We start from the raw sequence: 13,943 nt of genomic DNA, 5'->3' as shown, positions 1-13,943 counted from the left end.
TACCATCATTTTGAGGTCTTAAAGCCGTTTCAATGATTTCATTATTTTTGTTGCTCAGCAACAAACTGTTTGAGACTGCCCCTAAGTTCTAATCCAAATTTAACCCACCTGGTGCCACTTATAAAGCATTACTGTAGCTTTAAAACAACTAGGTGTCAAAATGTATGCAAACTTTTGCCATGATGTAATTTTATTGTTTTAATATTCCTTTCTTTTACTGCCACTTTTGGCCATTACTTTTTTTATCAATGGGTACAAAGTTTTTCACGCAACTGTTTATTGCTTTGGTCTGACTGCTCAGAGGGCCCATGCCTAGTCCACACTATAACAGGGGACCTGCTTAGGGCCCTGGAGGGGCCAGAGCTGTGTCAGCGACCCCGCCTCATCTCAGTATCCAGCGAAGGCCATTGCATTATCTACTATGAAAGAGGCCGCTTCTGCAACTTCAGCATCAATGGAAAGCTGCTGGCCCAAATGGAAGTTAACGATTCCACCCGGGTAAGGTTTTCAGAGTTCATATAATTTGTGTAAAATATATTGTAATAAAAGATCTGCCCTTATATAGCTACCTATTAGCACTTAAAGCGCTGTACCCATTTCACCCATTTCCACTCAAAATCACACAATCACTCACGCATCGATGGAGGAACCGCTATGCAGCTGGCCAACGTTCACCGGGAGCAACTAAGTTGGCGTTCAGTGTCTTGCTTGAGGATACTTTGACGAGGAGCCGGGAATCGAACTGACAACTGTGGGATTGGTTCACAACCTTCTTGTGCCACAGTCACCCCACAATATTATTTATTTATATTATTTATATTATTTTAATGCATTAATTCTATATAGATTTTGAACACAATTATGCACTGCTACTCCTAAGTGTATGGAGAATCCTCATTCTTTTTTTCTTTTTCTTCTCCAGGCAATCTTGTTGAGTAGTGATGGACAGAACTTGGTGACAGGTGGTGATAACGGAGTTGTGGAGGTGTGGCAGGCGTGTGACTTTAAACAGCTTTACATCTATCCAGGCTGTGACGCCGGCATCCGTGCCATGGACCTCTCACATGACCAGAGGTAAAACCGGTGCAGATAGAAGTAGATGCCGACAGTGGGGCCATTTCTAAGAAAGCAGCCAAACTTTGGGTTGTGTCTTCGAGTTTTGTTGTAAGGGAAAGTGGGACAATGCCAAGGGGGCAGCAGAGAATATTGAATGATCACTAATAAGTTACTTATTTTACCCAAACCTCAGATGATGTCCAAGGCCCAAGAAAATGTACAAAAAATTAACTGTGTAACGCCCTGTAAACTTAACAAATAACTATTTTATGGAGTACGTGTAGTTTGGTTTACAGATGTCAGTATCTGCGTCTTCTATCCGCAGGACTCTCATCACTGGCATGGCGTCCGGCAGCATTGTGGCATTCAACATAGACTTCAACCGCTGGCACTACGAACACCAGAACAGGTACTGAGGTGTGGAGAGGGAAGAAGAACTTGGAGGAGAGGAGGTGATGCATTCTGCTGTGTATCTGCAACACGGGGAAAACTACAGGTACTGAGAGGAAAGGAAAAGCAAGTACCAGACCTTAGGCTTTATTCCCTTTAGAAGTTCACCGTTTCTAAAGACACGGCAGCGCTGGTGGAAAACGTGTACGTACACACAAGTGTGGAACCACAGACACATAACACCCTGAAGATGCATACCAAAACTTGCTACTAAAATAGAGACTGCAGAATGGGGGGAAAAAGAGCAAGTCAAGCAGACCTTGTAGAGGTCAGTCCTACCCGCACCACTCACAAGACTGGTGCAATTGTGGTTCCCTGGTACGCTTAATGCTTCACAGACAAAGAACCTAAGTTTTCTTTTCTCTTTTTCTTTTTCTTGTTTAGCATTTAGTTGTAAACTTTCTGTTTGAAAAGAGCTATTTGGGTGCACTATAAATTAAGACTTCTTTGATTTGTCTAAACTGAGTAGAAATGGTCAGAAATCAACCAGCCCCACCTACTATTCAGAAACCGGTGCTGTTCGATTAATCTTAAATTCATCCTTGAAAATTTGCCGGGGGGTTTCAATTTACTTTTATTGTGTTTATTTTATTTGACTTTATCTGGTTTTAGTTTCTTTTTTAATATAAATTTTTCTTCTACCCACAGCAGGGTTAAATCTGATTTCTGTGTAAATAAGGCTCTGCTTCCATCAGAGTCTACACTTGTTCTTTCACAACACAAACTGCGCTTATCACCTTTAATTTATTAATGACTTGCCGTATGTAAAATATTGTGTAATAATTATTATAATGTTGACAAGACTGATGGTTATAACAGCGTTGTCATGGATGGTGATTGTTTTGCCCGAGATGGTATTGATGAAAAGGTCTTGCCAGTGCCACCAAGGAAGACAACCACAAGACTGACATGATTTCCTTTGTATATTTGGTGATTGTTTTGTCAAATATGTACATAAAGTCTTGGTTCAGGCTTGGTGGGAGACTTAATCAGCTGAATAAGACTGAGCGCAATGGAAACCTTCACTTACCCACATTTGTTGATTATTTAAAAAAGAGAATCAAATCAATGTAAAAGTTTGTTTTGTATTTGCACTTTGCACCAATCACATATCATTATTTATTAGCTTGGTTCTTTCTGGTCGGCTGTCATTTTGTTTAGGTCCATTTTCCCAACGGGATTATTTGTGCATTGATGTTTGTATTTAAGACATGAGCTCATGTGTGATTATTAAGTTTTACAACCTCACAGTTGTAAGCAATATCATGATTCTGTAGCTGATAGAGGTGGGAAGCAGGGGACGGGATGAGACGTGAGATGTACTGTATGTGTGAAGCCATCTCGATCAAATGCGCACATGCACATACTCTATCGACTTACGTATCCAAAAAAAAAAAAGGTTAAATATTTTTGGATCTATGAAACCCTAAAAACTATTGTATTCATGTTTTATTGCAAAGATGTAAAATATGACATGTGTGAGTTAAAAAAAATCATGATAAGAAAAATAAAATATGCAAAGAATTTGATGACTTTTCATTGTTCACATATTCTGTTTCACTAAAGGTTATTTCTTTTGACAGCGGTGCTGCACACACAGAGTGAGACATTGGGGACATCTTATTGCACAGTAGCTTTTCTGAGACAGCAGTCTAAAAGGGATCTTCCTGTCTAAGAAACTCTTCAGATAGTACGTTTCCCCCAAACACACTCGAATATGTTTTAAACTAGCTGCTTTGCTGTGAGTTTCACTTCGGATGTCTGTTATTATTCTGAAGTATTTCCATGCTTTCAATTTTATTTTTTATTCCACCTCCTCTATCTGTAGACCCTGCATTGTCTCCTGCTTAATTCAAACTCATTGAACAGATGCAGTTCCCATGACAAACACTAACAACCTAAAGCCACTCGTGTGCAGCTTCTTATATAAAACCAGTGTAAAAATATGTTTGAACTGGAAGTTTTCCTCATGGGAATCTGGTTCGTTGTTGCTGTTGAATTGTTTTACTCAGGTGGATGAAATTTGAATCAACACACATTATGCATACCTGATGTAAAAATGGGAATACATCCATTACAAGGAATAAAAAGAGAGAGCGTGGCCGCTGTGCTAGAGAGAGAGCAAGCATTCACCCATCGACCAAACATAAATGTGTAGCCACAAGGTACACAGTACAACAAATCATGTAAGCCAAGTCTCAAATGAAAAGAGATTTTATCTACGTTTTAGGTGAATAACATGTTGAGAAGCCTAAGAACTCTAGAACTCATTTTTTTTCATGTGATTTTTGGATCCATGTGAAAAGCCCCACGGCAACTTCCACAGCCACAGATTCTCCAGGTTACACATGAGAAAACCAAAGAATTGGGCAGCTGCAGTACAGTTCACAAAAAGACAAACCACACTGACAAACCTGCATTTTATTTCCCTATTATACCTAAAATTTTCCGTGTTTTTGGTTGTTACTGAATTTGGAGAAAGGTCGTGACGAACACATTTGTTGTTAACGTGGTGGATTTTTGTTGCCATGTCGAAAGAAACTAGATGGCTCAGTATTAAAACAAATAGACGTGTTTTTGACAGTAGCAACCATTGCTCTAGCTTAAGCCTGGAATCCACACACAGCTCTCGGGCTTCAGTCACTATGGAGACTGCAGTCAGACGCCCTTTGAGCTGACAGGCGAGAGCGGGTGATTCGTTACGGTGCTGGGCCTGTCTTTCAGGACCAGAAATTCTTCTTGTAGTTTATTCTACTTTTGACCCGCTCTGTCTTCAGCTGTAGTTAAGAGGCTCCCTGCATGTCAATAGAATCCAACCTTAGCTTTTTTCCTTTCCATGCCCACAGCACCTTGTCACATCTTGATTGTGCTACCTTCTTTCCCCAGAACTGGAGCGAACGTGAACCAATTTGGCATGTGCATGTGCATTTTCAAAGAAATGCAATCATAGTTAGGGTAAAATAGAGGATTTACCAAAGACACAGTCATGCATTTTTATACAAAAGAAAGATTCTGAATATTATTTAATGCTGATTTTACAGTGTGCTCTACAGACATTATGGTATAAGACATGCTGTACAAAGCTTCACTTTAAAACAGTGTTATTTGTTTTACAATAAATGTAACAGATACAGTACATTAAATGACTTTTCCATAAAGGAGGAGGAAAAAAGGTTTGTCACTATGCTTTTACCTGCAGATGGAAAGCAGTTTCTCAGGTTAACTTGTCTTAATAGATAAAATAAGGCTCAGAAGCATTCAGTCTGTCTCACTCCAGTCACAAGACCTGTTCTTCACATTGTGAGCTGTACTGCAGTCCCCTTGTGCCCCCTGACCCTCTGGACCATCTGGAATACAATATGCATGCATGGTGAGTTTACTCTCATTGTTAACTCCTTTGTAGCTGGTGGTGTGTTTCTGTGTTTGTATGTCACACTGAGCAGGAGCTGAGTTGTGTGCTCTGTGTGTGTGTGTGTGTGTGTTTGTTTGTGTGTATGCATGCCTTCCTGTTGCCTGCATGTAAGCATGCATGCTGGTGTAAATGCACATGGACACACGTGTCTGCATGTGCTCTTTCTCATCTCCCTCAGGTGGACAGTGAGGAGATGGTGGACCTCTGAGATGAAATGCTACAGATCTCCATGTTTGTAAAGGAGCTCCCTCCCTCGCTGCTGCAGTCAGGGACAGAAGAGGAAGAGGAGATGATGTTCTTCAGCCTGTGAAGAGAGATGATGAGGAGTGTCAGCAGGAATACCAGCAGGCCAAGGAAGAGCCACACGTAGACGTAAACATTGCCCGGGCGTCCTGGTGATGAGGCCGCTGCTGACGTGGAGGAAGAGGTTGGGGAGAAACGGAGGAAGGTGCCATTGTCTATTGAAGAGATTGCAGTCTCATTGTTGTCCACCAACGGGGCATCCATTCCAGACATCCTGACTGATGTTCTGCATTGGTTTGGAAGAGAGAAAAAGAAAAGTGAGATTTATGGTAAAGCAACAGAAACAAACCTCAGCGACCGCCATTTAAAAGATCTGTTCGAGAAGTTTTGTTTTATGTGCTGGAGTTGTCAGGGGTTTTATTCCCCGCTCCAGGACACTTAAACATGGCCGATGCTTGCTGGCACAGCTTTCAACCACATTCTTAGAAAGTATCCAAACACCCTTGGCTGACATTAAAAAGAAGAAAGAGAACACTTCTGCATTTCTGATTCACGGCGAAAACTTTAATGTAAATTTAGAATAGATTTATAGAATACAATAGATTGCAATAGATTTATGTAAATAGATTAATACACACGATGTTTCAGCCCTCTTATGACACCAGACGGAGTTCAGGCAAATTAAGAACTACTTAATTAAATTACTCAAACACTTGACTGTTATTGACAAAGTCTTTATTGTATTGTCTTAGATGGTTTATCCTTTTAAACTGCAAATTAAATGTATGAAAACAGTTATTTTGGGGGGCTAAATGGTAAATAAATTAACTTGGAATAGGATATTTGCTGCAGAGAAACAGGCTTGAGTCGTTGATCGTCATCAAAACTCAGGGCAATGAGAAAATATACAATGAATGCATTTCTGGAAATTACAAAAGACGCTAAAAAAAGTCATATGGACGATATTCTATGGTGGACAAAACGCTGTTACATTGCAGGAGCTCCACTAAGCACAGCGTAATGAACAGCAGGGGGAGTGCTCGTGTCATCGAATGCCTGTCGGTTCGGAGCCTGGAGCTGTGTCTGCTCATAAATGGAGGCTTTCTTATCAGATGAAATTAAACTCCTCATAATCAGCTTTCATAAAGACAGCTGAGAGCCACCCTCCTCCACTGTACTGTATATTAAAACTGCTAATAGTTTTCCACTGCAAATTACTGCTTGGCACAAGACGGCACTGAAATGTCCTCAGTCAGAAGAGGAGGCTGGTTTGTATTTGCTTTAGACCGGCCTTGTTCCTTCACTTGATCTATGACGGCAGAGAAAGACACTTCAAAGGGACAAATGATTGGTTATCCCCAGAATGCAAGCACACACAGACACACACTCTTATGATGCTCGTGTCTGTCTTATCTGCCCATTCTTTCCCCCTCTCTCTCCATGTCGTGGCTGCATTTTACAAAGCACCACAAGTGTGCGTGTCCATAGAAGAAGACTGCATCAGTGGCGGCGGTCAGTGCGTTTAGACAAACCTAGTTACAATTGATTTTCTCGAGCAAAGTTATTTCTTAACTGTCGTGTAAAGAAGAAACAATGTTTTTCATAATCGTGGTAGTGGATTAGAGACACTGATTCCCCCAAGTAGATTTCTCCTGGAAAATGCCAAGTTCTCTGCCAAGTGTCACCGTTTTTTGTTTTTCTTGTGGTTTTGTAATAAAAGAGCATTTGGCCACAGACGGTAGTCAAGTATCAGAGTGAAGTGGCCGGGTGAAAGAAGACATCATTGGATTGAGCCATGTCTACTGGTTTTCAAATCAAAGTCTGTCCACTCTGGTTGAAACTAAAACTAGCACAAAGAACCTGCAGGAGTCTAAATCATTTGCTTTACAGGGCATGTTTTCTTTTAAATATTCAGTCTGTGCTGTGAAATATCAACTGACATAAAGTGCCTGGTAAAAGTTCCAGAGGTCATCATCCACTCGCTTTTGGAGCTGTTAAACCTCTGACGTTTTCTTTGTGTGTGTGTTTGTGTGTGTGTGTGTGTGTGTGTGTGTGTGTGTACTAATGCTGTGTTAAATTCAAGAGCACTGCAAGTAGAAAGACAGACGAAACTTTTTTCACCATCAACTTCAGTCATCACTCTGTCCCCAACCTACTCCCATTTTTTTTTCTCTCTGGATGGGTACAGTGAGAAGATCTCTGCTCCCTTCAATTTACAGCCCACTATACCTTCGGGCAGAGTATAATGAGGAGGGATGACTGAGGCTGCGCTCTCTTTCTGTGATTGCACGCTCTCTTGCCCTAACACTGTTTTCTTTATCAAACAAGCTTCTCCCAGTGGTCGTCCCAGCACAATGAAAAACTGCTTGGTGCTTTTGCTAACTTGGATAGTTTCTCCTCTCCTGCAATGTCTCGGAGTTGAAGTATTGATTTTACACTGTACACAGACATTGCCTTTACCTGCATTTGCTCTCTTCTAGCAATTTATCTTTTCTGCTTTCTCCACCTCACTTCATTGCCATACCTTCATTAATTTAGTTCACTGACAATGATTTTTTTTTCTTTACCATACCTTAACTTTACTCTTGTAATCTCAGCTCGTTATGCATCCATTATGTCATGTATTTGTCATAAATGTCAAAAACATCACAGTGAACTCGCCTGCTCACCCACTGTAAATCTCTCTGCTATAATTTAGTCTACTCTTCTTCTCTGCCACCTTTTCCTCATCTCTATCCACTGTTCTTTCCCTCCTTCCCCTCTCTGCTCTGTATATGTGGCTGTCATTAATGATATGTTGTTTTGAAGTCTGTGATGAAGCTTGTTACATTGTGAGCTGAAGTGGCTGATAATTGTCCTTAATGATGCTTTTTGTATCCAGGCAACATGGTACGTTCAGTTTTTTTTTACAGGCTAATCTACTTTGAGAGGGCAGGCCACGCAGTCCCACTGGGGCTGAAGAGGTCAGACATACATATGCGCGCACACACTCACGCCTACGTATAATAAATACCAGTAGTTATTTTCTTTTGGGATAGTTTCAGGCACAATACAGGGAACATCAGGGGCTAATTGGGAAAATGATGCATCTTAATTAAAGTAACATCTTTGCTTTTTGGAGGGTTTATGTAGCACGATGTGTTGTATGTAAGTATTTTATTTTTAGCTATAAATGATCAGCAATGCCAAGCAACACAGCCACATATTCAACCTCTATATTCACTGGTACCATCCACACCCATTATTTGTGAAAGGGGATTGGATAAAAATGTTTTTTAGTAACTCCACCCTCTAGTTATATCAGAAGGTACTGACACTCCCCAGTGAGACACTGTCTCAGTGCGGCAAGCCTCTGTGTGACAATGTTTAAGCTGGATAACTTGTTTTTCTTCCTTCAGTTTCTAATGACATGCACCCACACAGGGCGTTTAAGTTTGTGTCTGTCCAACAAGAACAGGTCACGGTTTTAGTCTGATCAAACCCAAAATGGCGAAAACAGCGTAGGGTACAATTTAATCGACTATAGTCTCAAACAATATTGAGTAAAGAAAAACTTCTCCACATCCCTAAAACAAGCCTGGCTTTATTCAGCTTTTTAGCCAGCTGAGTCTGATATTAACAGCGTTTTCACCTGCGACCAAGGGAATAAAATCTGACTTTACTTTCTCTCTTCCCCACTGAATCTGTAATCTATTTGTTGTGTGGTCTTTGTAACAAAAATTGGCTTGTCTCCAGCTGCTTAAGCTCGAACGGATACTGTCCTGCTCCTGTATTTCCCTCTGAGCAGACATGCTCTGTTGAAAGCATGATTGGCCTCTCTGTTGGACTACTGGTCCAAGATAATAGAAGCTAGTGCCAATAGCTGCTCCTCTGAGAGGGCAGTATTCTGTCTGGTTTTCAGGAGTCACTGCCATTCCTTGAGACGGCTGAGGTTGCTTACTTGACTGGACTTACATCTGTGTCCTTCTTAAAGAAGTGTACAAACTGTAGAAGAAGTGGCTTGTCCTCACTCTCAGCCAGGGCCATGCAGATTTCAGGTATTTTGAGGCCTAATTCCCAGCCTGGAACTTATCAATGGCTTCTTGCAGAAGCACTCTTCCTTCTCCCTCTCAGCTATGACTTTTTCTGATTATATATTAAGTTTTTCTATGTCAGCATTGCCTTCTGGGCTGTGGCAAGAGTTTTTAATATAGTCTATAATGTATAGCATTGCCTATCTCTACTGCACATTCTTCAAACCAGGCTGCCTCCAGCAAATTTCTCCTCCCGATGTTCCATAGCTTTCTTCTCTTTTTGCTCCACCTTTGCATGTGCAGTCTTGGCTTGAGTCTGCCACCAGTCTGTATTTATAGACTCACTGTCTATAAATATATATATATATATATATATATATATATCACTGTTGTACTCCCAAAGCTCCCTTTTGTCCCGCAAGTCTCTGCAAGTCACTCTTCAAATAATCTCATCCTCTTCTGGTGAAGTATGTTCAGCCAAACTCCTCCTGAGAAATTGTGCCATGTAGCTTCCTCTACTCCACTTTCTCAATCTGTTGCTCACTCCTACTTCATTTAATCACGTCTCTATAAACCACTCTCACCAATATCTACATAAATATCCTGTAAATAAATGCTTTCCTTAGTGTCCTTTTGATTATTTATATTAACAATATGTATAAGTATATGATAAGTATTTATGTCAGTCTGTCATTAAACTTACTTAAACCCTAAAGTTCAAACAGAGATGCATTCTGTTGTCTGTTCAGTGCTGGTATTAGTGTGGCAAAATGTCATGGCATTTGGGCCATATTTATGCTTGTGTGTGCCCACGTGCGCATGTGTGTATGCAAGTACGTTCTCATCGGCATTCATACCACAAGCCTGAGCAAACAAAGACAAGCTGAGCCAATAGCAGAAATACCAGGGACATTCATTCACATGCATGGACGTATACTGTAGTATGTGAAAACACTCAGAATTTCACACAAGCTGTATGCACATCCACACATATACATGGTCAATTTCAGCTCCAACAGTAGATTGCCAGGAGATAAACGTAGCCTGAATTTATAAACATATTACAAATCTCATGTTCAGAGCTGGATCAGCTGGAAAACTGAGCTAAGGATCAACTTCATGAATTCCAATCATCTCCAAATACCACAGATAACTCACACAGAGGTCAGAGATGATATCCAGGAATGATGAAAGGATATAGCAAGTAATGTTTCCATACTTGTCAGAAGCTTTCAAATGTTTCTCCACTTTTTAAAAAAAAAAACAATTTCTCTTCGGTTTGGATTGTTTTAGTTGTCCCCTTTTAAAAGATTGTGCCCAAGTAGATTTACTAGTAACGTATGCCAGTAAATCACAGACAAGTCTCCAATTTACAAAACGATGGAATTTGAATGAGTCTACAGAACAATAAGCTAATCTTTTTATTCATTGCATTTACATCTGAATGAGAAAATCACGCCCCACCTGAATCCACTCGAAGCTGCACCAGGGGTTGAGCACCGCTGTTATCTGACTCTCTCAGGGAAGTAGTGAGGATTTCAAGACGCCACAAGTAGAGTGTGACCTCAAAGATGCTGCAAAAGTCTTATTATAATGGATCGAAAGGTAACATGAGCTGAAACGTGATCGTTATGAATAGAAAGAAGGGTTTTTTTGTTTTGTTTTTTTGGTCAGTGGCCAGTGTGGATAATTAGCTCCTTTTCTTTGATGTCTGAGTATTTGCATGTGTGTTGGTTTATCCCTGTGGTGAAGTGTGTTTTTACACCTCGTTCTCATGCATCTTAATTAATCCTAAAACTTCTGAGTGCTGATGCCAATAAGTCTGTGTCTGCATGGGGCTAATTTCTTGCTGTTTATCAGAGCGAACACGGTGAATCCTACAACATTTTAAGCACAAACTAGCCCTGTTTTTGTTCTCACTGCCCCGGGTGGACACTTTTAGTCCCCCTTCCTGTTTGTCTCAATCTGAAGGTACAAATGCTCCAGTCATCAACGGCCACTTTGGAAGCCTGCTCCTTTCCCAAGGTGCTCGGTGAATGCTAAGATCTCTACATTCACCTTGTTTATTGGATGTTGTAACTCAGCGGTTGACAAGTCTCTTGAAACCTTTCTATCTTTCTCACGTTTCATTTCACTAACTCTTAATGTATTCCTTCCCATCACTCTCCCTGCAACACCGTTTGTTTTCTCACTACAGCTCTGTAGGCAGCAATAAACCTCGGAATAAAGTTGTTATACCGAAAAGAACTGATACATTTGAGGCTTTCTATCCAGCAGGGATCCCCCTCTTACACATCCGATTAAAACAGCATCTACTCCGGCTCCCTCTTAAAAACAATTTGTAAACATTTCATGAAGAAAGCTGCCTGCAGCATACAGGAAATAGCTGGGAAAAAGCAATAGTTACAGACCTTTTTATGTGTGAGGCAGCTGCTCCTCGCTTGTGTTCACCTTGTTCAGAAATCCATCCCGTGTTGTTTGGTGTTTCCGCCGAGCAAACCAGATCTGTTACCCTGAGATCTTCCCCGTGAGCCTGTCTGCTCTCTCCCTCTCTCTCTCGCTCTCCGTCATTCTGTCACACACACACACACACACAAACACACACACAGGACACCAGCACTCCAGCTGGAGTAGACACTGTCAGATACGAACCATGTCTTTTCAGTGGACTAACATTCAGAAGGGGACATAAATGCTTAGTGTCTGTTATTGAGACCTTGTAGTAATTAAATGCCCTGTGAGGTTTGATTTTTTTCTCTTAAGAAATGTTGAAGAGAAAGAATAAAGGGAGCAGTGCTTATTCAAATGTCTCCACCCTCCCACCCAGCTCATCACCTCTTCGTTTAAAAAAAAAAAACTCCTCCTCTGTCTTTTGTCTCCTAATTTTCATTTAGCAAATATTCCTCAAAAGTTCATCAGCATGGGCAGACACACACCTAAATCAATACACATGCAGTGAAATGAATGAGGATTGATGAATTGACTGATAAATCCATACTTGTAATTACATGTATACCCTCCCACACACACACACGCGCTCGCAACAAAGGCTTTGTTTCTATTCTCTGTCGGGTGTTTGTGTGAGGGACATGGCCTTGCTCGCTGCTCACAGCAAACTGCGTCAGTAGACAGTATCCAGCAGTGAGCAATAACCGGCTGCTATGGTGCTGCCAGACCGAACTGCTCAAATGAGAACCCAAACTGGCAGACGCATAAGAAAAGGGCAGCCCGGGAAGAAAGAAACAGCTTCTCACAGCTCTCACTTTCTCAGCACTGCTCTCCATTCCTCTCTTCATCCGAAAGCTCTCATTTTGTCTTTTGGCTCTGTCTCCCTCTAATCCCCCCTCTAAACAATTTATCAGCGACTAAGCACATTTGTTCTGTATAAGTGCATACATTCCTTAATGTGATTGTCAGTGAACATATTACCAGTTTTCCAAAAAGCATATTGCAGTAAAAATTAAAAAAGTCAAACTAAAATAAAATGCAAATTTTACTGTAATCTCCAGCAGGAAAACAACTTACCAGTGATGATTAATGTAAAAAAATCATATTTACCAGGCCGATTGTCTTGGTTTAACATGTTTAATATGTTAGCATGCTAATATTTTAATTAGCAGTAAATTCAAATGCAGCTGAAGCTGATGAGATTATGATTCGTTTTGCAGGCACTCTGTCATAAACCAAACTACTGCATGAAGATAAATTTGAGCCGCGGCTCTAGATGACAGGTTCATGGAGCACCACAGTTATTAGAAAACATCGCAAATGTCCAGCAAGGAGAAGTATATTTTTTTGAAAAAGTGAAAAATATGACCCTCTGTTGGTGGGGGAGGAAATCCTCTGGGGATTATGACTGTTTGGACAAATGTGGTGGACTAACAGACCAATACTGGCAATCCAACTTCCACTGTCTCTTTCCAGATATATGGAACCCATCACAAACATCTTTTTTTTGTTTGTTTCCCCTTACGTGTGTCTAAACCAGTAGCCCACTGACAGTTCCTGCCCTACAGCAACCATGAGGGGATACAGCCCCTCAAATACAAAAACACACAAACATGTCTCTGAAAAGTTCAGGTTACATTTTTGTGCAATCAGTGAACACATATGATCAGATGCAACATATCTTTTGGAAAGAATGAAGGAAGGAAAGTCAAGAGGTGGTTGTTGTATTTTTTATCACATTACCAACCTGAGTTTGACTCCAGAACCCTGGGGAGGAATTTTGAAGGACAAATTGTGCTTCAAGTGCCCAAGTACAACCGTAGAAAAGTTTAATAATCGTGTTGTCAGACAAAAATGGATTGTGTACTTAACATTTAATTGATATGTTCATTATTAATGTATTTGCAAGTTGCCATTGCAGCTTAGTTGTATGGAAATGTCATTTTTAGGAGACAGGGCTGTAATGAATGTAGGACATTTTGTTACATTTCTCTGAATAGTCCATACACAATCATCAGTTTTAATAATTGCTGTCTTTTGAGAGAAAGTTTCAATTGAGAACATACTGTATCTTTGCGTGAAGCAATCCTTTAAAGTGCCTTACTTTGATGGTAAAAATAATTGTAAGAGTAGGGAACCAATTTTGGAATGAAACACTCAAAACAAGGTTCAGTTGCTTTTGATCTAAAATAAATTTTATGCATGACTCTGAATCTCCTGTACGTGTTAATTGTGTGGCAGATGATGCCTGTCGCTGCTCTGTGAAGGGGAACAGGCACCTCCCCCTCCACAGATGCCTCTGTCTTCCTCCATCTGTCCGC

General features: G+C 40.7%; 2 protein-coding genes across 21 annotated transcripts in view; one reads left to right on the top strand and one right to left on the bottom strand.

Annotated features, from left to right (window-relative positions):
- Positions 1-3,035, top strand: part of nbeaa (neurobeachin a) — an 86,793-nt gene extending 83,758 nt beyond the window's left edge. For all 19 annotated transcript variants that reach the window (XM_067491936.1, XM_067491935.1, XM_067491928.1 and 16 more), the window contains 3 exons: positions 302-498; positions 923-1,074; positions 1,382-3,035. In XM_067491936.1, the coding sequence (XP_067348037.1) occupies positions 302-498; positions 923-1,074; positions 1,382-1,472 (440 nt within the window). In that variant the 3' untranslated portion in view covers positions 1,473-3,035. The remainder of the gene's footprint in view (positions 1-301; positions 499-922; positions 1,075-1,381) is intronic.
- Positions 3,036-4,514: 1,479 nt separating this feature from the next.
- LOC137107858 (serine rich and transmembrane domain containing 1) lies at positions 4,515-11,902 on the bottom strand. 2 transcript variants are annotated; one of them, XM_067491946.1, is made up of 2 exons: positions 11,586-11,902; positions 4,515-5,447 (listed from the first exon to the last, which is right to left on the bottom strand). In XM_067491946.1, the coding sequence occupies exon 2, from the start codon at positions 5,432-5,434 to the stop codon at positions 5,093-5,095; it is 342 nt and encodes a 113-aa protein (XP_067348047.1). In that variant the 5' UTR covers positions 5,435-5,447; positions 11,586-11,902; the 3' UTR covers positions 4,515-5,092. The 2 variants fall into 2 exon arrangements, with proteins under 2 accessions (XP_067348047.1, XP_067348048.1); XM_067491947.1 differs by lacking the exon at positions 11,586-11,902 and adding an exon at positions 10,639-10,732.
- Between the last annotated feature and the right edge of the window lie 2,041 nt (positions 11,903-13,943).

This window comes from Channa argus, chromosome 22 (genome assembly GCF_033026475.1).
Source record: "Channa argus isolate prfri chromosome 22, Channa argus male v1.0, whole genome shotgun sequence".
Taxonomy (NCBI): domain Eukaryota; kingdom Metazoa; phylum Chordata; class Actinopteri; order Anabantiformes; family Channidae; genus Channa; species Channa argus.
The sequence above is the reverse complement of the archived record's forward strand: the minus strand, read 5'-3'. Positions and strand labels throughout refer to the sequence as shown.

Excerpts from the sequence above, each read along its gene's own strand:
- LOC137107858 (XM_067491946.1), bottom strand. The coding sequence starts at position 5,434 with ATGTCTGGAATGGATGCCCCGTTGGTGGACAACAATGAGACTGCAATC.